This window comes from Triplophysa rosa, linkage group LG9 (assembly GCF_024868665.1).
Source record: "Triplophysa rosa linkage group LG9, Trosa_1v2, whole genome shotgun sequence".
NCBI lineage: Eukaryota > Metazoa > Chordata > Actinopteri > Cypriniformes > Nemacheilidae > Triplophysa > Triplophysa rosa.
The window spans coordinates 5,412,208-5,436,499 of record NC_079898.1 but is presented as its reverse complement, the minus strand read 5'-3'; the positions used below and the strand labels follow the sequence as shown (position 1 = coordinate 5,436,499).

General features: G+C 38.1%; 1 protein-coding gene across 2 annotated transcripts in view; it reads right to left on the bottom strand.

Moving 5' to 3' along the window:
- Positions 1-24,292, bottom strand: part of csmd1a (CUB and Sushi multiple domains 1a) — a 480,783-nt gene that overhangs the window by 174,193 nt on the left and 282,298 nt on the right. For both annotated transcript variants that reach the window (XM_057341293.1, XM_057341294.1), the window contains exons 4-5: positions 4,513-4,707; positions 1,552-1,759 (exon numbers count right to left, since the gene is read on the bottom strand). In XM_057341293.1, coding sequence (XP_057197276.1) covers positions 1,552-1,759; positions 4,513-4,707 — 403 coding nt within the window. The remainder of the gene's footprint in view (positions 1-1,551; positions 1,760-4,512; positions 4,708-24,292) is intronic.

Genomic DNA, 24,292 nt, shown 5'->3' with positions numbered 1-24,292 from the left:
ATACACATAACTATCATCTGGATACGTGTCCATTTAACACAATGAATAACATACATTTCAAACTGTTTAACACAGATTATAAACACAGACAGTGATTTGAATAAACCACTATGAATTAAATAAACACTGTTTTGGAAATAAATATTGTATTTGAATTTCATGATTGAGTTTCATGCTCTTATTTTTCAAAATATCTTCTATCATGAAGCAAGTATCACATATTACTGTATATTCCGTCGTGAGCTGAGTATATCATTACACCCGGAAAAATAATCATTTAGAATGGAAGGACTGAAGCGACGTTGCGCTGCAATTATTTGTGTGAAGATTCATGGTCAGTCGAGTTTTTAAGATGGTATCATCCTCCGGAGTCTAAAATTGTAAATGGTATTCTGTCGCTGTTTACGGTAAGAATGAACCTCCTGGTATTATTATTCTCATTCAGTGCAAACAGATTGTGCCGTTATTTCATCAGCAGCCAAGTGAAGTAATGTTATTGCAGTCTTTCAGCAACTTTGTGTAATTTCAAGCCTGTTCTTTGGTAAAGCGGAAAGCAAATTTATTTGTGAGGGTGCCAAAGCGACACGGCTCTGCCTCCATGCTCAGAGCGTCAAGAGTAAGGACATGTTTATTCACCCAACTTGAAGTTAATAGAGTTCAGACAGACTCTTCCCGCATGATACTCTGCCGCTATGCTACGACTTACCATTTGGCCACGAATGCAAACATTTGAGGAGACAGAAAAGAATTGCAAAGCATCAATTTGATGAAAGGAGGTAGAGAGAAACCGGTGGAGAGAGGAAACAAGAGAAAGCATTAAAGCGGCGAGTGCCGGTCACCAGACTGACAACTCCAGAAATCAAATCAAACTGTGGCAGAGCAATTGATATGTTTCCTGAGATCATTTGTTATTCTTCTTCATTTCCATCAGAGTTTACCCTATATTACCTGCAAGACAAAAGCCCTCTGAGGATGTTAGGGGCTGTAAATTGTTTCACAGTTTGTGATTTTAATGGAATAGTTGAGAAAAAATATGAAAATGATGCCATAAGTAACATTATTTACGGATGACATTGATATCACTATGGCATTCCAACGTGAACCGCAAGGTGAGATTTTTTAAAGAATCTTCACACCGCTTTAGAAATGTAAAGAAAAGATCCAAAGCGTATCAAGGATACCTACGGTTTCTTTGTAAATGTTTTAGAATAATCCTTTTAGATTATTTCCACATTCCACATTTTTAAAATGACGAAAAATCATATTTTCTATGGGTTTTCTATGTAGGAAGCAAATCTTCTTCATTCAGGTGTGAGATAGGATAAAGGCACATGACCTTCTTAATGCTCACAGCTGGACAGTAGACACTACCATCTTATTAAAAACGTAAACATCCAGATGTCAACACAAACGTCATAGCAAACTAATCCTATCAAAACGAAAAATGCTCAGTGCTTCCATCAAAATGTATTCTGGGATAATTTTCCAAACACGAGTGTGAGATCAGTACAGATTGTGACATTATACAGCATCAGAGGTCAGTTCGCTTACCATATTGAAGGGGCTTCTGTGCCACTGATCTCTAGAAAGTCATATCTGTCCTCCAGCTGGAAGTCCGTGAAGACCAGAGCGATGGTGTCTCCTGGCTCAGCAAGAATACTCCACGTGCAGTCGGCATTGTTATCATACTCCGAAGGAAAGTGAGGACTTGATATCGTCCCCGTTGTTCCTCTTAATGTCCCACCACATGCTCCTTCAGCTGGTCAAAACAGTACAAAAATGTTACATGTCAAATAACAGTTGATGGAACAGTCCAAATAACAGGTTCCTACCCGTTTTGACAAATTAATTGGCAAAGGCTTTTCCAATATTTTAAAGTTGGTGGAAAATTATTTTTGAGGTAAAATTTATGTAATTTCTGGACCACTAATATAACCAAATGGAACTGCAAAAATGATAAGGGATTTCTAAAACACCCTAAATCTTCTATTCATCCAAATAGGTCATCATTGGTCAAAACAGAAACTGACATTTCGGTCGGATTAAAGATTCCCTTTATCTCGGCAAATTAAGATGAAATATATCATGCTTAATTTAAACATTAAGGGATTATTCTGCCCAAAAATGAAAAATCTCACACTTTAATCACCTTCATGCCATCACATAGGTATATCTTTCTTTGAACTCACAAAGAGCAATGGAGTGCTACAAAGATTGTTGACCCTTTATGGGTCGGGTGTAATCCAATGGGCACAAACAGGAAAAACTCTTAGACAATTTAATAAATCATCCATGAACCATGGGAATTCGTAAAATAACTGCAAAACACACTTGGCAAAAAGGGTAAAACCAAGAACCGAATTGAACAGGGAGCTTAAGAGCACAAGCTTAAACCAGGAAACTAAACTAGACACAAGTGATCATGATTGGTTGTCATGGTGACAGACAAGCGACTAATTAAGATTAATAAAACATGAACCCACTTTTCAAAATCACAGCTTGAGGTGAATATTGTGAATAACTTCTTTGAACTTTTAACAACTTCCGTTATTGCATGGCTCTCTGAAATAATTCTGATTGGTGGTCGGTCATGACATCAAGCATCTGCCTCTTTGGCCCTTAATGCCGAAAGTGCCCTTTTGTCAAGGCAAAAAAAAATATATTTTTGTAATTAAAGGCCCTTTTGTGAAGGCCTGCTCGATCTAACTATTAGTAAAATTAATGAATAATAATTTAACCCTAAATAAAATGACCCACGTGATGACCTTTCACCTGACAACCTCATCTGGGACAACCCCTCACGTTCATATTGCCTACAATCTTACAATACAATATGTCATGATACAGTGGACACGTTTATTTCAAATAGTGACCATGTCCTACACAGTTCAGTTTAATTCATTTAAATGAAACGTTTAAATATTAGAATGGTCTTTTCTGTTGTGTTTATTTTTCAAAACTGAATCATGGCATTTGCTGCTGTCTTGATACAGAAGCATTTGTATTGATACATCAGCAAGGAATGCATCGTGATATACAGTCAGTGGTGGAAAGTGTACTGGAAATTGGTACTGTTACATTGCTGAAATTGTACTCAATTACAAGTGAAAGTACTGGTGTTAAAAAAGTAATTGAGTAAAAGTAAAAAGTACTCTTCTCAAAAACTACTCAGAGTACTAGTTACTCGTTACTTTTTAGGCAGTGTTATTCAATGAATTAAGAATAATTAGTAATAATCAAATTTGGAGATTTATTTTGAAAATAGCTACTTTTAACAAAACACATCTTTACCTTACTGATAAAGCATATAACTGGATACAACAATGTGTTGTTCCGTCTGTCTGTAGAGGAGCTGGCTGATCAATTACTCGACCTCAAGCCATCCAAGATGTATGTGACATTATTTCTTAGGTAGAACAATAAAGATTTTTACCTGGAGTTGTGGTCCATGGTTTTTCATAAAATGCAAGTCCACAGGTTCATGTTTTCAAAAGTTCAAAATACAGATAGAGGCAACATAAAAGTAATCCCTGCAGCTTCTTTCAATGTATTAATGACGTCTTATTTAAGCGAATCGAACTGTGCAAGAAACTGAACATTATTTACAACATTATATCTGGTAATGCATTTTGCGAAACTGCTTCGCATGCGTTCCAATCGCACATGTTCCCTACTCACTTATAAGGGCAGAGCACTTGATGTAGAGACTTTGGAGAGAGATGGACAATTTTACCTCATGATATAGCCATTTGGATGAAACTTGGCGAACAGAGTGATACAGGAACTCAATATTTCTCCACATCTCGGACGAGCCTTCGTATTTGTCCCTTTCCAGCAGTGACTTTAAAGTGCGCAAAACCACCATTTGATAAGCGCCCTGCCTGCCGCACACGCTCGTCCTCCTCCATGATTAAACTAAATTGGCGGCAGATGTCTTGAAATCTGTGTGAAGCAAGTTTTCTATGCGCGATTTGAGTGGACGGGGTCACGTGACGGGACTGATTATTCTCCTTAGCCAATCACATGAAGATTAAACATATAAAGTAGCAACGACAATGTGAGGAAAAATAGCGCAGTAAAAGTACCGATACAGCACTAAAAATGTACTCAAGTAAAAATACACTGTTTTTAAACTACTTAAAAAGAACATTTCCTGGAAAAAAACTACTCAATTACTGTAATTTGAGTATTTGTAATTTGTTACTTTACACCACTGTATACAGTATTGCTGAAACGTTTTTACCTCAAGGAAGGTTTAAAAATGAGCTAACAAAATATTTCAAACGAATATTTTGTGTCTAATAATTTACCCATGTTGCTAGTAGCCATATTATAAACACCGGGATCCTTGTCATCCTAGTTCAGTTTCGTCGACTGGCTGTACATTATCCTTTATTAATGATCCAACCCTACAAATCCCATTTTAAATATTTGCCAACATTTCCAAGTTTACTGTCCTCATGGAAATCCTGAATGTAAACTCATGGGCCATGTAATCACACGACATCTTACCTCTACAAAATGGTGCTGGGAAATCCCACGATGCACCACTTCCCGGGCTCACTATACACGTGAGAACGGCGTGCCCCTCCAAAACGTATCCCATCACGCAGCTGTAGCGGATCTTGTCACCAACATTGTACCTGGACCCGTGGATGATTCCTCTCGGTATCTGCCCTGGATTTCCACAGGTGTGACTGGGTAGCACTGCAACAGAAAGCACAAACACGGCCGAGAAATAAGTTTCCCCATCACGCTGTGCCTTTCACTCTTTGTTTGCTCGTTTCATCCTCAGACACAGACTGAAAGCCAAACTCTGGAGATCTCAGTCTCTCTGTGAGTCTTTACGGAGCGTGAACATCTGAAGCTGGTCTCGAGCGCCGCACGTGAGTTATGATCATGATGCTGTTTGAAGGTAAGCATTTCATGTTGACAACACGAGCGCATGAATCAGTGCTCTGTTCATCTGCGTCGACTCTTCAAAGAGAATCCACGCCAAACATTTTAGACAGCCACATTAATGGCACACTATAAAGCGTATCAGCTTGATTCGTAAACATTAATTGTGTTTTATGACTCATTTGGTGAAAGACAGACATTTGATCTGGCTTACTGCACAGATGTTGCCAAAGGCTTCTGACTGGTCTTGAAGAAAGCCTTTTTATACAACTTTTTTCTTGGCAAGCAAACAAACTAACAAAAGTCGTATAGAAGCTCTTCAAAAGAGTAAAATGCCTAGCGTTGGTCCAGACATAACAACACTCCGTTGAGTTTAAAGTTCAAAGCTAATTGGTCAGATCTGCAGTTTATTGTTAGCATACGCAAAGTATTGAATGCTACTATCTCTTTGAATATGTGTCTCTTTTTGGCATGCCAATGCTACTTATACAGTACAAATCGTGTTTAAACATTTAAACATACAAATTCGGTTATAGTCGGGTCTGAATGAATGGAGCTTAAACACAAATATATTTTCATGGCTTTGTCTGATTGGATAGGGCTTTAACATATTTTGATGTTACAATTTATAGATGTTAAGTATATGACGACTAGTTAACACAAATCTTTTTGAGTTCCGAATGTCAAAAAACCTCTGTGTTCAAGGCAAAGTGCTCTTGAAGTCATATCATACTTGAGTTTGCGTTTTCCTATTGAATCCTGGGAGTCTATGATGTGCCCACCAGCATTCATCTCTATTGACTCACTTTACATGTATAAGGTGCAGTATTTACAGTTCATTGGACAAAGACAGGCATGACGTCCGAAATATGCTAACTGCTACTTTATATGAAACTATTTACCCATTAACTATCTCTACAGATTTCCTACCAAGAAGTCGTGAAAAGATGTTAGTCCCTAGGGAAACAGCAATCTGCATAATACAAGCACCCTACAAAAATGACATATAAATCACACGATAACGAGTTTTCTCAAACTTGCATTTAAAACATTTAATACGTGAAAAAAAAACTGACGTATGCCGACTTGAAAAGCTTCTGAAATGCACAATGCTGTACTTTCATGAGCATGTTCGTCTTACACCCTGGTGACTTTGATTCAAAAGCTTTACAAGTCACTGAACGATTCTGAAAGATCATCTCACCTGTCAAAAGACCACTTTTACAGACTTTTATATATACATACAATGTGATCCTCCAGACATGAGAGGTGCCTGGGAGGAATGGGCGTAGATGTTACATAACCCCTGTGGCAACTTGCAGAGCTAAATCTAGACGCTGACATTTGATTGGGTTATGTTCAGTGATAAACCTGATACAAATGGCCTCTTTGGATTTTATCTTGGTGGAATAGTTTTGCAACTAGGGAGATTGAAAAGAAATCTCGAACAATAAGGTTTCCAAAAAAGGACCAAACTTTAGCACAATATAAAAGTTGTTCTTGACCAACAGCAACAAGGACTCTATGCCACAAGTAACTCAAGATCATTCTTCCTAGACAGTGTAATCCCATAATGCATTGTGATATGATCAGAAAATAGATCCCTTCAAAAATTAAAACGAAACATTTGATTAAATATACTTAAATATACACTTATAAAAAAGGGAAATTAATCAAAATATGAAAAATGCCCAATCCAAATGTACTGTGTGTCTATTTTAATGCGTTTCAGTGCGTCACTTTGTTGGCTTAGCCACATGCTAACACCAAACTTTGAGAGACGAGTCTTCATTATCGCGGTTAACTGTGTGAAAAGCATTATTGTGCTGAAAATAGTTAGGTCTAGCGTTTCAAATTTGTCACTTTATGAGGTTCCATTCGAGTTATGATGCTGCCTGTGTAGGAGGTATAGACAGCAAGACAGCTCTAACTAGGTTTTGAAACGGAGCCACACATTCAACATTTTCTAGCATGTCTTGTTTTAGCAACAAAGTGATAAACCCCATCTAGGGAATGTCCAGCTAGCTTTCACAAATAAATATAGAGCACAGAAATGATAGAAATTACAAAGTAAAATTGAGAAGCTACACTGAGAAACAGGAAGTCTGTGGGTTTTTTTCACATTTTTTCAGTCCTGTATACAGTACTGCATAGGGTCTGATTTGGACCCATCTAATGGTGTGTTTAAACAATGCGATTACCAGAAGAAAACATGTATTTTATATTCACAGTGAAACGGCTCAAATATACTTGCTGGCACATTATTCAAATCACCTCAAAATTGTGTCCTAAAGTGACACGGTTTAGTTGGAGCAAGCTGCATAACCACAGTGCTTTTGGAATAGCTGTTTCTCGGCATAACTGTACATTCATATGCATGGTATTACACTCAAAATGCGCTCGGCTCCAGTGAAAAATAGGTGTCCCAGAAGATGCAGGATGGAGCAAACCAGCCAACGAAATGTTGTCTGGCTCTATTGTAAACATTTAGGACTTGCAATTGATTTAATCGGGAATAATTCATTGTGGAAATGCCTGTCCTGAGATCTCAGTCTACTGGAATAGCTCTGTTCATTAATCGTATTTTGAAATTGGCAGTTAGGTCCGCTGTGAGGGATTCTGGGGAAGTTTAGTAAATATTTGATTTATTGTCTGATTAATGATAGCTGAAGGCCAGTGTGATGAAATTTGAATGAAGGAATAGGAAATGAGCATTGTTTTTGGTTTTCCGTTGATGCCATTTCTTATTGTGCCTCATCATCGAGCTGTTATAAATTAGATTGATTGCTTTAATGTATTTATTGATTTGCAACCATGCTGCTACGGTACAAGTTTATTCATTTTGTTGCTCACTAAACCAAAAGCTAGCCTTCCCATTAGAAACCTGTGTGTACCATTGCCTACATGTAAATAAACACATCATTTATAATCCCTTACGAAAATTAACAATGGTTTGAATGCGTTCTTTTGGTGCATTGATTACTATTTGCAAAACCATGGTTTTCAAAACTGTGGATATTTTGTGGTAACTACGGTAACCATGGTAAAACCTGTAGTAAAACAATGCTTTTTTGTTTTAAACTATGGTTATTTGTCATAAGGGATGTTTAGGGTTCCACCGCCTAATGACACACTGTAATGTCCTAAAATGAAGGTTGAAGCATCCCAAAATCAAAAATGCCTATTCGTAATACTACTACTTCAATAGTACAGTAGTTAAAAACACTGTGATTGTAATTATAATGTATATTATTATATTTAAAGTAATGTGTTAGATACTTTGCTGTTAGTTTTGATTTAAAAGTGTTTAAAATGTGTCATTACTTGAATCATATAACAATCAAAGCTGCACAGATAAATACTGATGAACCTAAAGCCCAATTTATGGTTCTGTGTAAGACCTACGCCGTAGCCTACGCAGAGCCGCGTACCCTACGGCATAGCCTGACACGCACCTCTCCAAAAATGTAACAACGCGTCAACACAACGCGGATCGCAAGCGCTGCAATTGGTCTGTTTGAACCCCTCCCTTAGGTCAAAAAACTCTGCGATAGAGTCATGTTCACTCAAACGCATTTCCGAATGAATTATTTATAAAGTAAATTATTTGTGCTTCTGTATTTAACATCTCAAATATGCAACAAAAGTGACTGTTTACTTGACGCTATCCCTGCTAATGCTTCTCAAACGAGCTGCTGCTTCTTCGGCTCTTGTCTTGGTTACACAAGCAACACGCACGTGGACACTGACGCCTAGTGGTCATTGCCTGTTAACGCGGACAACGACGTAGAAGTATAAATGAAAACCGACACGTAGCCGGAGTAGAGACTACGGCGTAGGTCCTACGCAGATCAAAGAGGCAATTACAGAAATACTTTGACCACTTTGCTCAGGCATTTAAGAATGACCGTAACAACATTTCTGATGCTGTGTAACAAGATCAGTACTCTGGGGTTAGGCAGGTTACGCCGTCTCATGGTGCAGTTACGTGACTTTTTGGAGGAATTTATGCGGCAAATGCGTTTCCATCTCCCGTCTCCATCTCGCATTAACCCTTTTACGCAAAAATGAAAAGCCACCTCAAGCAAGCGTAAAAACTTATTTGCAAATTAAGGGTTTTTAATTTGAAATTCGGCGTTTCCATCACTCGTTTCTGACGCGAAACTTCAAAATGCGAATAAAACCAGAGTGATGGGTCCGTGTACATCTTGTTAGTTTGACCTAGATTTCTTCTGTATCACTGAAACTTGGCACAAACCTCTGGACTATTTCTCACTCAACGAAACCACACCCACAGGATATACATACATGGACAAACCCCGATTTGAGGGGCGGGGAGGTGGTGTCGCTGTAGTGTACAGAAAGGACATTAAAACATCGACCATCTCCATCCCTGCTGCTCATTCCTTTGAACACATCACTTTTAAACTCTCTGGTCCCACTCCTCTGGTCACTGCCATAATCTACCGCCCCCCAAACCAAATCCTTCCTTTCTTTCTGACTTTTTAACTCAGTTATTTGCCATCTCACCTTCTGTTCTGCTCCTGGGAGATTTCAACATCCACATCGACACTAACTGCAAATCTGCCACTGAATTCCTGGAACTGCTACACTGCTTCAACTTCACCCAACATGTCAACTTTCCCACCCACAGCCGTGGTCACATCCTGGATCTGGTCTGCTCTACTGGTCTCACCATACCTCACCTCTCCAGCCTCAACCTCAACATCTCTGACCATCTGGCAATCACTATGAACATTGATCTCCCCATTTCTACCACCAAGGACAAACGGACAATGTCTTTCAGAAATCTTAAATCCATCTCTACTCCTGCCCTCTCAGCCTCTCTTGCTAGCAAAATATCCTCCCCCCCCCCCCCACCACTGACTGACAACCCCTCCGACCTCACCAACTACTACAATGAAACACTCTCCTCCTGTCTCGATCAGCTGGCTCCCATCAAAACCAAAACTGTCTCTTTCACTCACTCTGCTCCCTGGTACACTCCTGACCTGCACAAAATGAAATCCCGTAAGCGTCAGCTTGAAAGACTCCATAAGAAAACTGCTTTAACTGTTCATCTACAAGCCTTCACAGATTACCTTCAGCAGTATAAGGAAGCTCTTAACACTGCCCGGTCCACCTACTACTCACTCTGGTTCCACTAACCCCAAGGCTCTTTTCGCCACAGTAAATAAACTTCTCAAACCCAGTGACAATATCACCAACTCATTTACAACTGACAAATGCAACTCCTTTCTTTCATTTTTTCAGACCAAAATTGACATTTACAACAACCTGTCCTCTTCTTCTGTCCCCACTGTCTGCACTCCCACTCCATCATTTGCTCCTCCCCCCTACACTTCTCAGTCCCTGTCTCAGTTCTCCCCTGTGTCGCCAGGGGAGCTGTCCAAAATCGTGACAGGAATGAAAACATCAACATGTGCCCTGGACCCCATCCCATCCCACCTCATCAAGGACTGTTTACCAGCTATTTCCACAATCATCACTGATATCATTAACTCCTCTCTCAACTCTGGCTTAATCCCCCCTTCACTCAAACTGGCTGCCGTCACCCCCATCCTTAAAAAACCTGGACTCAACCCCGACATCATGTCAAACTTTCGGCCCATCTCCAATCTCCCCTTTCTGTCTAAGATACTGGAACGCACTGTCGCCAAACAACTCAAAACCCACCTCTGCTCAAATGACCTGTTCAAACCATTTTAATCTGGCTTCCGTTCGCAACATAGCACTGAAACAGCCCTCCGCAAAGTCACCAACGACATCCTCCTCTCCGATGACTCTGGTCATCTCACCATCCTCATTCTCCTGGATCTCACTGCAGCTTTTGACACTATCAACCACACCACTCTTCTCTCCCGCCTTGAATCTTCCCTCGGCATCACTGGCACTGCCCTCTCCTGGCTCCAATCTTATCTCACCGACAGACAACAGTTCATCCACATCAACAACTGCACCTCTTCCACCGCTCTGCTGTCTCAAGGCATTCCCCAGGGTTCGGTGCTTGGTCCTCTCCTCTTCATACTATACCTGCGCACCCTTGGCAATGTCATTCGCCACCATGGCCTAAACTTTCACTGTTATGCCGATGATGTCCAGCTCTACATCTCCACTAAATCCATCACCTCCGCCACCCACTCCACTCTCTCCAACTGTCTCACTGACATTAAATCCTGGATGCACACTAATTTCCTTAAACTTAACTGCGACAAAACAGATCTGCTCATCAACGGTCCCAAATCCATCACTAAAACCACTCAAAGTTTCTCCCTTGCTGTCGACACCTCCACCTTGTCTCCATCCCTTCACAGTCGCAACCTCGGAGTCATCTTTGAAATAACTTCTCTTTTGAACACCACATAAAACAAATCACCAGAACTGCCTTTTTTCACCTCAAAAACATCGCCCGACTCTGCTCATCACTCTCCTTCTCTGCTGCAGAAACCCTCATCCACGCCTTCATCACCTCCAGAATCGACTACTGCAATAGCATCCTGTATGGCACAACATCCAAAATCTTAAACAAACTTCAATATATCCAGAACTCTGCTGCTCGTCTGCTCACTCACACTCGCACCCGTGACCACATCACCCCTGTCCTCAAGAACCTCCACTGGCTCCCGGTCCCACAACGAATTCAATTCAAAATCCTCCTCCTCACACACAAAGCCCTCCATAACCAGGCCCCTTCTTACCTCACCGACCTGCTCCACCGCCACAACCCATCTCGTAGCCTTCGCTCATCTTATGCTAACCTCCTGACTCCACCACCCAGGACCAAGCACCGAACCTGGGGTGACAGAGCCTTCTCTGTTGCTGCCCACTCCCTCTGGAACTCTCTCCCCACACAAATCCGTGACTGCACTGACTTTTCAACATTGAAATCATTGACAAAAACTCACCTTTTTAAAACTGCTTTCAATGTTTAGCTTTTTTAGGTGTTTTTACTATTTGATGTTGTTATTGCTGTTTTTATAATTCTTTGTAAAGTGTCTGAGTATTTAGAAAAGCGCTTACAAATAAAATGTATTATTATTATTATTATGAACATATACGATTTTGGTTACATGTGGAATAAAGTCTGAGACTTTCTGTCACTGCAAACCTTCAGTTTCCTCCATACTCCCCTTTGCGATTCATTGCTGTATGGCATTAGGCCTACTTAACTTGCTGTGTTTCGATCTGAGGTCCGTAGTATTGTCAAAGATGTCGTTTTTTTATTAAAAGCTGCTAATATTAGTTAACTTTAAATTGAGTAATGTTGTATTAGTATGGGTCTATATAGGCTAATATATCTATCTATATAATCTAAATGAGGACAATAATCCCTTCAATGGTGTTTACAGAAGACAATAAGGAACATAATATGCATTTCTGCCTAGACTATCAGCACTTAGGCCTACATGAAGAAAGAACTACAAACAAGTCTGGGGAAACGTTACAGAGTATTTCAAAATGACAATGGAAATGACTTAAAAGAACGCATAGTTTGCACACACAAGTGACATGAGACCAGAGGTGGACAGTAGTGAGTGAAAGTCGCGGTACAAAGGTGCGCAAGCGTAGAACAGATCATGCAGTGTCGTAAATTGCGCATGCGCGTTTTGTACTACGTCATTATGCGCACGCGCGGACAGATCGTGTAGGCATCCCGGATCAGTTGCCAAGTCCGCTTATAATACGCGACCCTTGGGCTTCTTCTTCTGTCAAGTCGCGTTAAAAAATCACTTGTTGCGGGGTTGCGGGTTTTGGGGCTTATTTTAAAAATATATATGGTTGCTTGTTCTGAACCTGACAAGCAACGTTGTTTCTTTACATCTATGGTCGCTGTTTTGTTCAATCCATTAACACTGTCTGCTCGAAGGTAGGCTTTTTGTACTACATGCGGCAGAGCATAACATCACAGCACTGCGAGAGCTATTTGAAAGCATACAGAGACGTCTACTGTCGAATCACTCTCGCGGTACTATGATGTCACGCTCCGATTGGTCTGCGCGGCGCCGCATGAGGTCACACAACATATCTAAGCACGTAAAACAACATAGAGAAGCCAAGAATGTTACAGTGGTCTCTTCACGTAATCATCGGCGCTATTTGGATAATCGGAGGTAAATATACTAAACAGATGAGATATTCACTTAAAGATAAAAAGCATTTTATAACCGGGCTACATCATTAAACATGTTAAAAGTGTAGATCTGCGCGTTTGGCTACACAGCCTTATTCAAGCCTAAGCACGTGTGAATAGCGTAATTTGTCCTCAAACACACCGCCTCCTTTCCACTACCAACTAAACTAAATGTATTACATCTGTCACGATTAGAATGAAATGTGAAAATGAACGAAATGTTCAGATCTGATCACGGTGCAGCAAAGGGGTAGGGAGGGATGACACTATTTATTAGGCTACAAGGTAAACATCAAACATTTTTATTGTATTAAATAAATATATTGATCATTGCATGTAATTTAAAAAAGTATACATCAAATGCATATAGTTCAGTTTTACTTTATTATAAATGTGTGGCTGTTACAGCTACGTTAAGTGGTCATTATATCTTCTCCTTTTCCATCTCTCCAGGCCTATACTGCTCACATCAGAGATTTGCAATTAATTTTTGTAAAATAATTTATGTTTGTGTTTTTCAAACAGGGTAGTGTTAGTTTAAAATGACCCAGGCTCGTTCATTAATAATAAATAATTGATAATAAATGACATTGATGATCATGAATAATGTTGGGCTTGTTTTGGGCTTGTTTTTGGAGCTGCAGTTGCTTATTAGTCTTGCAAAAGTTGGCAACACTGCCCGGATCGTGTACCGACAGACAGAATACAGGTCCTCCGCTGCTGTTGCGGATCTCTCACATTAAACAGCTGTACATGGCGCATGTTCGACTGGGCGTTCTTCTTCGCAACCCAACGCATCTTAAAGAAACGTTTATGTTGGAAATATTGATCTAATAATATTAACGCTGCAGTTTTTTGCAGCTCAGAGGTAAAATTGTGTGGCAATAAAGCTCCGCGACTCACAGCCCGGAGCGGATGTGAAGCACAGACCATTGCTCCTTCAAGTTTAAATATAGGCTAACTATACATTTTGGTGGATCAGATTCTGGGTTATAGCCTATATGAATAGTCTGACTGAACACACACACAACACATTGAACGGATGTCTCGTGTCTTTACGTAATTTAGCCTGAGGGTGGCCCTCAGATGTTGATTTATTAGCAGGCTCTACAATAATACCGTAGAGAGGACACATATCCATTGTTTATCTATGGTAAGGTGTTGCCTCCAGGCAACATAATTTGTTTTAGTCTTTAAAAAAAGTAAGATACCCGTTTAATTGGTCAATGCTTTTCAGGAAAGAAGAACTCAAATACTAACCAATGAATGTGGTTACATTACCCACAGGGGTAGTTTGGTTTTCTTTTCAACACATGTACACATGCCAGACGGCCCTGTTATTTCTCCAATGAAAAGTGCATTTTTGACTGGTTTCTATCCAAATAATTGTATACAAAAAATCTGAGCCACCTTTATTGGAAAGTTGAGGCAACATTGTACCATAATGGAATCCGATAAGGCCATACCAAACACACATATAACATATACATTTATCTAACATTGCACTTAACATCAAAAGACATTAAACACATTACAATTTGTAATGGTTTGGAGAAACGTACGAAGGATACACTAAGAATCCCGTTAAGAGAGGAAATTCGTTTTTTATATATATTTTTTTTAATACCAATGAAAATACAGTATGACAAAATGTTTTATGTCAGGAGTGAGAAATAGATTTTAATATATATAACTTTTTATATAAAGAAAAACGGAAAGATAATAGTTTTTATTAGTGATTCTCTTCTTAAATACTTTTTTTTGGTTAAAATATGTTCCGATTAATATGTGGCACAAATTGTTACCCCAATTAAATAATTAAAAAATCATATAAAATTAAACTTAATAGTTAAAATTTGTTAGACACCATTTAGAAAGTATGTACGTTTTATTTTTACGTTATGGACCGTTTTTGTGAATTACATACTTTTATTTAAGTAAAGTTTTGAATGATTATTTAATATTTTAAAGCCGTTAGGCGCGCAATGAAATCATCATTGGGTTTTGTGTCAAAATGGAAGGCTGTAGAGGTCGGAAAGCGGTGTGTCTATGACTGATATTATATATTTAACGCTTACATAAATCTGAGCAAGCTGACAAAGTATGCCTTACATCCCACACCAGAGCGCACCATCATCCTTCCAAGAGAGAATCCAGCCTTTGCTGTCATATTTTGGAGAAAAGATGTTCGGGAATATATACACGAAAGCATTAGCCGCAGGTCAGTTTGTAACCAGGGCTGAGTAAAGAAAAACATGTAACTATTTCATTACCGTTACTTTTGAATGGTTAGTAATCAAATTATATCGGAAAGATTATGTCAAGTATTTTTTATTTTTAAAATGAATATCAAATGTTTTGCACACAAATTAGAAAGAAATCTTGAATTTTTATTTGCATAATTACATTTTGTATTTTGTAAACATTTCTGATGTGTTTAATCTGTGAATTTTACATTGATAATAAATCAACATCAGATCGCCACCCTCAGGCTACATTACGTAAAGACACGAGACCTCCGTCCAATGTGCTGTGCGCCCAGTCAGTCTATTCATATATAGCCGAGAAACTGATACACCCAAATTTATAGTCATATTTAAACTTGAAGGAACAATGGTCTGTGATTCACATCCGCTCCGGGCTGTGAGTCGCGGAGCTTTGCCACGCAATTTTACCTCTGGGCAGCAAAAAAACTGCCGTGTTAATATTATTAGATTAATTTTCCAACATAAACGTTTCTCTAAAACGCGTTGGGTTGCGCAGAAGAACGCCCAGTCGAACATCCGCCTTGCACAGCTGTTTAATGTGAGAGATCTGTTACGTTCGTGAACGAATCGTTCTTTTTGAACAAATCTTTCAAGTGAACGAATCGTTCTCGTTCACGAAAGGCAATGACTCATATTTCTCGTTCACTGAAATCTCTCCCTCGAGCACAGAGCGTCTTAGCTTAAAAGAGCTGCAGTTGCTTATTTGTCTTGCAAAAGTTGGCAACACTGCTCACTTCCTGTGACATTGAGAGAGATCATTAGAGCAGTTAAAGACTGACGCTCAGGGTCTAAAACGGGCGCCTGAGCCGTTTCCCATTTCCACCCCGGGATCAGACGGTGCCCATCACAGAGGATGAGATGAAACCAAACCTTCCTGGGACACAGCAGATGTTTGGACTGTGAAAGTGAAATGATTACGATGCAGGTCGTGCTCATGATCCCGAACATGTGACAGCTACGGGGGTCAAGATAAAATAAAGGCAGACACATTCAGGTAAATGATATATTAGCACACGCAGTTATGCTTAAAAATTCAAAATGGTTACTTTTACATTTTTATCATTTTATTCATCATATTTGTTTTATTTGTCTAATAATTATATAGACTAAATGTGACCCTGGATCACAAAACCAGTCTTAAGTAGCACGGGAACTTTTTTAGTAAAAGCCAAAAAAACATTGGGTCAAAATTATTGATTTTTCTTTTATGCCAAAAATCATTAGGAAATTAAGTATCCTAATGTTGCATGAGGATATTTTGTAAATTTCAAACCATAAATATATAAAAACTTTATTTTTGTGAGTGGATGGCCTGCAACAGTGCCTCTGATAACAACTTCAAAGGCAATTTTCACAATTATTTTATTTTTTGCACCCTCAGATTCCAGAGTTTTAAACGGTTGTATCTCCGCCAGATATTGTCCTATCCTAACAACCCATACATCAATAGAAACCTTAATTTTTCAGATGATGTAAAAATCTCAATTTCGAAAAATTGACCCATACGACTGGTTTTGTTGTCCAGAGTCACAAATAGTTAAGTGACCAAAATAGGTCAAATCAACTTTTGTTACATTATTGTCATTTAAATTATAAATAAATCATAGCAACAAATAAATTCATGATAATTGACAGAAAAAAAACTGAAATTAAGTGGCCAAGCCCACCAACAAGGTCCACTGCGACCCGCCGCGATGCATGCTAACAGACTGTCGTGACACTACGTGCCGCCAATGTTTGGTGTAGACATGATGTAAGATTCTCTAGTGTAATCACAGATCAGGGAACACACGATATGGACACCAAATAAAAATGTTTTTGTCCAGATTAATGGCCATGCCACATTTTTACTATTGTATGGGGACTTGACCGAGCAATAGTTTACTTGCCAGGCCATACCATGTCACCTCTATTGAGAATGATATTTCACCTGAGGCAACCTTAATGCAAAAATCAATATAGGCTATTCTCTCTGAATAAATGGCCAGTGTCTCTAAACTCTGTCATACCTTGGGACCATTTATTGCACCCATCTGTTGTATAAAGAGCAGTGCTAAGCACACTCCACAGTAACACGGTCACTGCAAACTTTAACACGCTGCCACAAACGTGCGAACAAGCAGTTGTTGCTCACAAACATATCCTATTAGATACAGGTTATGATTTCATTTTTAATTCCTTAAAATGTATCATTATTAGAAAAAAGCGCACTTTCAGTCAACAGAATGATAGTCTGAAAAAAAAATGGTAGTCAGAATTTATGTCTATACAATTATAATAAGTACAGATTATTTTGAAGACGGACAACATGTGGTTTTCCATCAGCAGAAACGCAACTGGAACCACCAATTCAGGCACTTAACAACATCCAGTGATTATATTGCTGTATGTGTAAATGAGCCATTAAAGAGTGCAAATAATGTTGAACTAATCCACAAAATGAAAGCATCCATGAAAGTAATCGACAATGAACACTTAACCTAATTTAATGTGAGCACCTAACATAATTCGTGCTGCATTTCTAATGTCCGCGCTTTGATGTCGGTCTGAACTGAGTTCTTGTCAGTTTAAAGCTTATAATGTTTAATACACACCATGAACCCCAACACCCTACCGGTTGCCTTGGCAACCTGTTCTCTATTAGATTTGAAAATTTGGGTTTTAAAGTGACAGCTAGTGTGTCACCAATGGAACGCAATGGCAGTTTAAAGATCAAAAAAATGAAGAAAAAGAAAAGAAAAGACTTCCTGAGACTATCTAAAGGCTCCATTAATCACATGACACGCGAAAATGTTGCACTTCCGTCGTCACGACTCTCTCTCTCAATGGCGCTGGACACATCAACATTGTCTCAACCAATGGGGAGATTGGGGCATTAGTCATCCAACCAAAGAAAAACAGTGTGATCAGGCAAAAGTATACATCTAAAACAGCTTAATTTTAAAATACGTGCCGGGAAACGGACAAACCGAGGACCACAATTTTGAGCGCATGCAGTGATTTCCATTGGCTGTTGTTTAAGAAAATGAGAGTCCTTTTGTAACACGGCTTAAACAAATAACCTGATTAGTGTTTTGCTTTATTGAGTCTCCATTAAAGCAGGACAGGGAGGCCAATTTTCTGTTCATTAACGCAGCCGCTGTTTTGATGTATGATAGCTGGTGTTGACACACTGCTACACAGGCTCCCGTTGCCTCTGCATGCTGATGCGAGCCGTGCATCCCCGTCACATCTGCTATGACAGATTTAAAGGTGAGCGCGAGCCATTCAATGAAGATGCACGGCACTTGATTGGGCGGCAAGTCAATTTCCCACATGAATGGCGACACAAGAGGCTGCACATTATCTTTGGTACCCTCAGTGTGTGTTAAGACCGATGCATCATCTGCCTGGAGCAAGAAGCAATCTCAGGCCCGATGTGATTGAAACGGCCTTTAGATGTGGGTGTTTCCACAGTAAACCGTCGACAGAAACCACACTCCCATTTCAGTCATACATCCTGTGTGTATGAGGTCATGAAATCAGATTATTGATCAAGATAAGTACAGTAGTCTATTGGAGATGTCTATCATGGTATACAATACCAGATGTGAGTAAATTATACATCACAATCAGGGTATGTCATGATCAGTGTTGGGTGTAACTAGTTACTAAGTAATTAGTTACTGTAATTGAATTATTTTTCACTTGAAAAAGTAAAGTAAGGGATTACTCTTATTTTTTCTGTAATTTAATTACAGTTACTTTTGATGTAATTAAACTAAATACTTTGTGTAATATGTGTCTGCAATAGTGGAATTAACATCAAAATTCAAAGTCTAACTTTAAAATCCGTGCTTTAATGTATAATTCTCACATTTGTAATACTTTGGTCAGTAAATAAGAGTACTTTATGTAGTTTTATATTATTTATTTGAATGAATTAAAAGAGCCCTTTCATGTCTATCCTTGAATCACTGAACTCATCAAGGTTGATGTAGGATATAGAAAGTAATTAGTAATAAGTAACTAAATACTTTTTGGAGAGAGTAATTTGTACAGTAATCTAATTACACTATTGAATATGTAATTAGTAACTAGTAATTAATTACTTTTTCAGAGTAACTTATCCAACACTGGTCATGATTTAGTTATTCAAGCTAACATAAACATTTTATATCTCGCATAACCACATTATATAAAACACAATGGATTTGATAATCCAGTAAAGGTAATTCTTTACCAATTGAAGAATACTTCTCGTTTCTTTATTTTTCCCTCTGTATTTAAAACTTTACAGACCAAGATCGAAATGTCTTTGTGTATAATCTTATAAATCTTCTGTTCCAAGGTTGGCAGAATAAAATTGAATGTACTGCTTGGTGTTGCAAAAAGCCGCCACATCTATGTAAATGGTATAGCAACACCTCAATAGCCACAAGCCATGCAACATCATCGCAAGCCTGAAAAAAGTATTCTAAAGATGAATAAAAGTAAACTCTCCAGATGTAAACTAAATACATTTCAAGTAACACAAAACTCAAGGAGCTTTGCAATTGTCCTAGCGATGCAAAGCAGCTGAAAGCATCATATTTATTCATAAAGCATGCTTACTGGTCACGCTTCCAACACAATTCTTGAGCAAAACTGAAGAACCTTAAATTAGTGGCCTTGTGCAGGGCTTTTCAACCTGATGTCAGAGAAAATGTTTACTATTTTTCACGGTGGCGAGTTGTACGCATATGAATGTGTAGGCTGTAAATCCTTCAAAAATGAACAGTTGATAGAAAAAAGCAAACACAACCATAACAAGACTAGAAAGCCTATCATACCAAACATAGAAATGACACCGAAACAAATTCATACGAATTAGCTACAATGAAAGAAAAATACTTATTAGTTGCAATGAGATTGTGTTGGGCTTTTTTTACCTATCAACAGGGCATTTAACATCACTCAAAAAAAATGCAATCGCTAACTTTTATGCATTATGCAGTTTCTGCTTCCAAATCATAATGAGGGTCTGTTTCATATTTTCAAACAGTATTTCACCTTAAAAATGACTAATGGTGAACAAAATATTTCCACCTTTAAGCAGCTGAATAAAAATCAACCATGACAACGGTATAAAGACTTGGCAACACTGCTCATAGCAAAAGTTACCCAGAGGCCTGGTATACAGTACAAACACTGTTACCTTAAAAAAAATAGAAAGAGACAGACACGCTTTGCAATGTGATAGAATCAATGTGTTCTGGCAATAATGTAATTTTGTGTTAAGATTTACTTTGCTCACCATTATGTTTTATAAACGTTACAAAGGGAATACGTCTTTTCAGCAAACAAGCATAACCACTATAATCTCCACAGTAGAACATCATGCTGTGTTTGCTTATTAGGTTTGATCAATACTGGGTAAAACTATAAAAAATGAAACAAAAGGTGTGTATGTTTGAGTTTACAACACTACATACTTCTAGGGCTGGGCGATTAATCAAAAAGTAGTCGAAACCGACATTAAGAAGCTCTAACCGACGTAATTTTTTTTAATGTCGGTTATTTCGATTACTGTCCCTTTAATATCCATGTCGACGCGTGCACCTATACCTCACTTTTTTCTTATGAGAGCAAAAGAGACTTAAAAAATATATAACATTTATTTTGGGCATACACATAAAATTTAAAAAGACTTTTAGTCCAAAAATGTTCATATTGTGAGAAATATAGATATACTGAAACACGTTTACTTCATATTTCTTTAGACAGACTGATGAGTTTTAAGCTCCGTTCAACTATTAACGCCGTTAAACTCCGTCTGTTTCTTTCACGTGACAGCTCTTATGACGGCAGGACTGGTGTCTCCAGGCAGGGTCCTAAAGTACACCCAATTTCTCACGACACATGCAGACAGATGATTTGCTGATTTGTGTTGCGTTTGTTCTCCTGTCTTCAGTGGCAGAGGAAATGTTTCCAAAAAATAACACAAAGATGTCTATTATTCGAAATGTTCAATAAATAACCATAAATACTTTGTATTTTCTTTGATTATCTAAAAATAACATGATAAGAAATGTTTCATTAGAAAAAATACCCCACCTTTAGTTGGGCATATTTACACTACAAACCTTGTCAGTGATCTACTAAAAAACAAGGAAAATAAACAAAAACAAAATAATCGTTCAATAATCGTAATCGAGAGAAAATGTTCAATTAATCAAAATTTAGATTTTAGGCCAAATCGCCCAGCCCTACATACTTCTAATGTTTACTTTCCCATACTACGTGACAACGGTTTCTGACTCAACAGCTGCATCCCATTCTGTATATCCGTCCCAAATAGTATTTGAAAGTAGAATTAGTATGTCCCAAATCGTAGTATGTTGAAAAGAGTAGGGTTGAAACGATTCCTCGAGTAACTCGAGTAATCCGAATACATAAAATCATCCGAGGCAATTTTTGTTGCCTCGAAGCCTCGTTTAATCCATTTAACTACAGTACACAAGGAGCACTGCGTTTCCCCACGGACCGTTATTACTGACGCACAGCCCGCTAAACTCTATTCATGTTACAGTGCTCTCAATTCTCACGCCTTCACCGTGAGACACACGCATTTTAGTCTGTTCTCATGCTGATAAATAAGTGATAGCTTATTGAAATGGTGAACTGCTCTTTTACTTAGTTTTAGTCTATTTTGCGAGTGAAACTTGTTTTCCGGCTGCGTTGAGTCCATAAAACTAGATGCGCACTAGTGGATGCCAAATCCTGTTATTTACAGATGCCATCTGGCTGTTCTGCGTGTCTGAGTGAATGAACTGCACAGTTTAACGTGCTACACGCGTGATGCTCATAAATTTGTCTGTGTCTGCGCTTTATGAGGACATGAACACATGAACTTCATCTCCAGAGTTGCTCTGAGAGTTTATTTCAGAACATTTTACTGAGTGACGCTAACACACTAATAAATAAGCGTCTTCCGATGACCTGCCAAAATAAAAGTCCGGTTAACTCGGTATTTTTATGCGGACAAATATATTACTATTTAATAGTAAAAAAAGAACTAAAACTAATTTAGATAAACTAAATGCATCATGCATAAGCTGAAGTTGTTTACCTTTGTAATTATTCTTTCTATTTTTATTAATGTTTCTTATTTATACATTTGTATTAGGCCTATATTGCATTTTGAATGTAATATGGCAATGGAATGTACCAAATGGGTTTAGTTTTCACAGATATTAATGTATGCAATTTCAGCAATAAATGTTCATTTTTCTAAAAAGGAAACAAATTAGTTGTTAATTTTAAGAGACCTGTCTTATTTTCTCTTGTATATTTAGTATTGCTCTTTAATAAAGAAAAAGTACTTATTATCTGATTAATCGATGGAAAATCAGTACAATACTCGATTACTAAAATAATCGATAGCTGCAGCCCTAGAAAAGAGTACTCCAAAAATAACCGGATGGTCTACTACGTCTGGTAGAAATTCGAAGTGCAGAACGATGCACACTCTAACGGCTAATATTACCCAAATGTCTTCTAGATCACACTATAAATGGCTTTATAATATGAATATACACTACAATGTCATCCGGGACATACGGTAAAACAGCAAAATAATAATACTGTATGAAACTGACTTTTTTGGAATTCACCTTCAAATGTGGATCTAAACCTGATTTCATGTAATACTGTATCACCTACACTTACATACTAATGTTTGATTTTTTTAAAATCTTCTTTTCGTTCTTTCTTCAGGTCTAAAATCATCACATGGCATTGTTGAGGTTGGTGAATAAATGCGATTTCCACTACAAACCCTGTTGAGGCGTAACTAACCAAAAGTGACACTACTAAACTTATCTACATTTTTCACGTGTATGATAATAGGCCAGAGGCAACTTTTATTCCTCAAAGGTTCCTCTTTAATAGCTCTGGAGACTTATTGAGTTGTTAGTTATGTCTCAGGCATTTCTCTTAAATTCCCAAATTGGTGACATAGTAGAATGCTACATCTATATAGTTACTATTGGTGGAGCTCAGATCATTTCATTACAAGTGTATAATTTTTCATTTTTATTGCAGTAGACGTCAGCCATTGTGAGCACAGTTGAGAGCTGAGGACATTGTTTTTAAAAATCAACATATACTCATTACTAAAGTGTGTGTGTTTTTTTTTTTAGAAAACGGTGGCATTACTCATAATAACAGTGCTTTGATGCAAGAGCAGAAAGCACTATATATCAACTTCTCTACCCACAATATAAAGCATTTTTACACCCGATCATTAAGCTGCACTGTGATTATGCCATCATAATGTTTACGTCTAGTGCTGGTTTTGCTCTGGTCCCTTTATTTGCAAACTCAGATATGACAGTAATCACAAATGTAGCATGTTTGGCAGGAAATGTAATTAGCTTGTCCGTAGTCTTGGGCCCAATAGTTTTAGTATGATATCAAGTCAACCAGCCCACAAAAAAAACCTTTCTAAATGGTTTGAAGATTAATCTACAATACAATAATCTACAAGCTACAATAATGCCAATATTAAGCAAAAAAAAATATTTCACTAAACAATGAATGCAACATATGCGTTCATGCTTTCAGGCCAAACTCCGCATATGAATTCACACACGACTGCGACTGTTGTGTTAAATGCTTTTGGTTTCATAAGAAAGCATCAGAATCAAATTCTGATTGAATGAATCATATTCATAGCAGTTATCAGCAATACCAAGTACTCAAAGCAACATAGCAGACTGAAAATGTACAAATGAGATTCTAGAAATTGATAAAAATTTGCTAAAACGTGTATTTTATCACATTATGCCAAAACTGACCTCAAATTTTACTGTTCTCTAATCCTTAAAACCAATGTCATTATACAATATCACAACAACAAACTATGTTCTCAACCCTCACTTATCATAAATCCTGCATCTTTTAAAGCACAAATAACTGGATTCATGCAATAGCTTTCTTTCAAAATCACTGG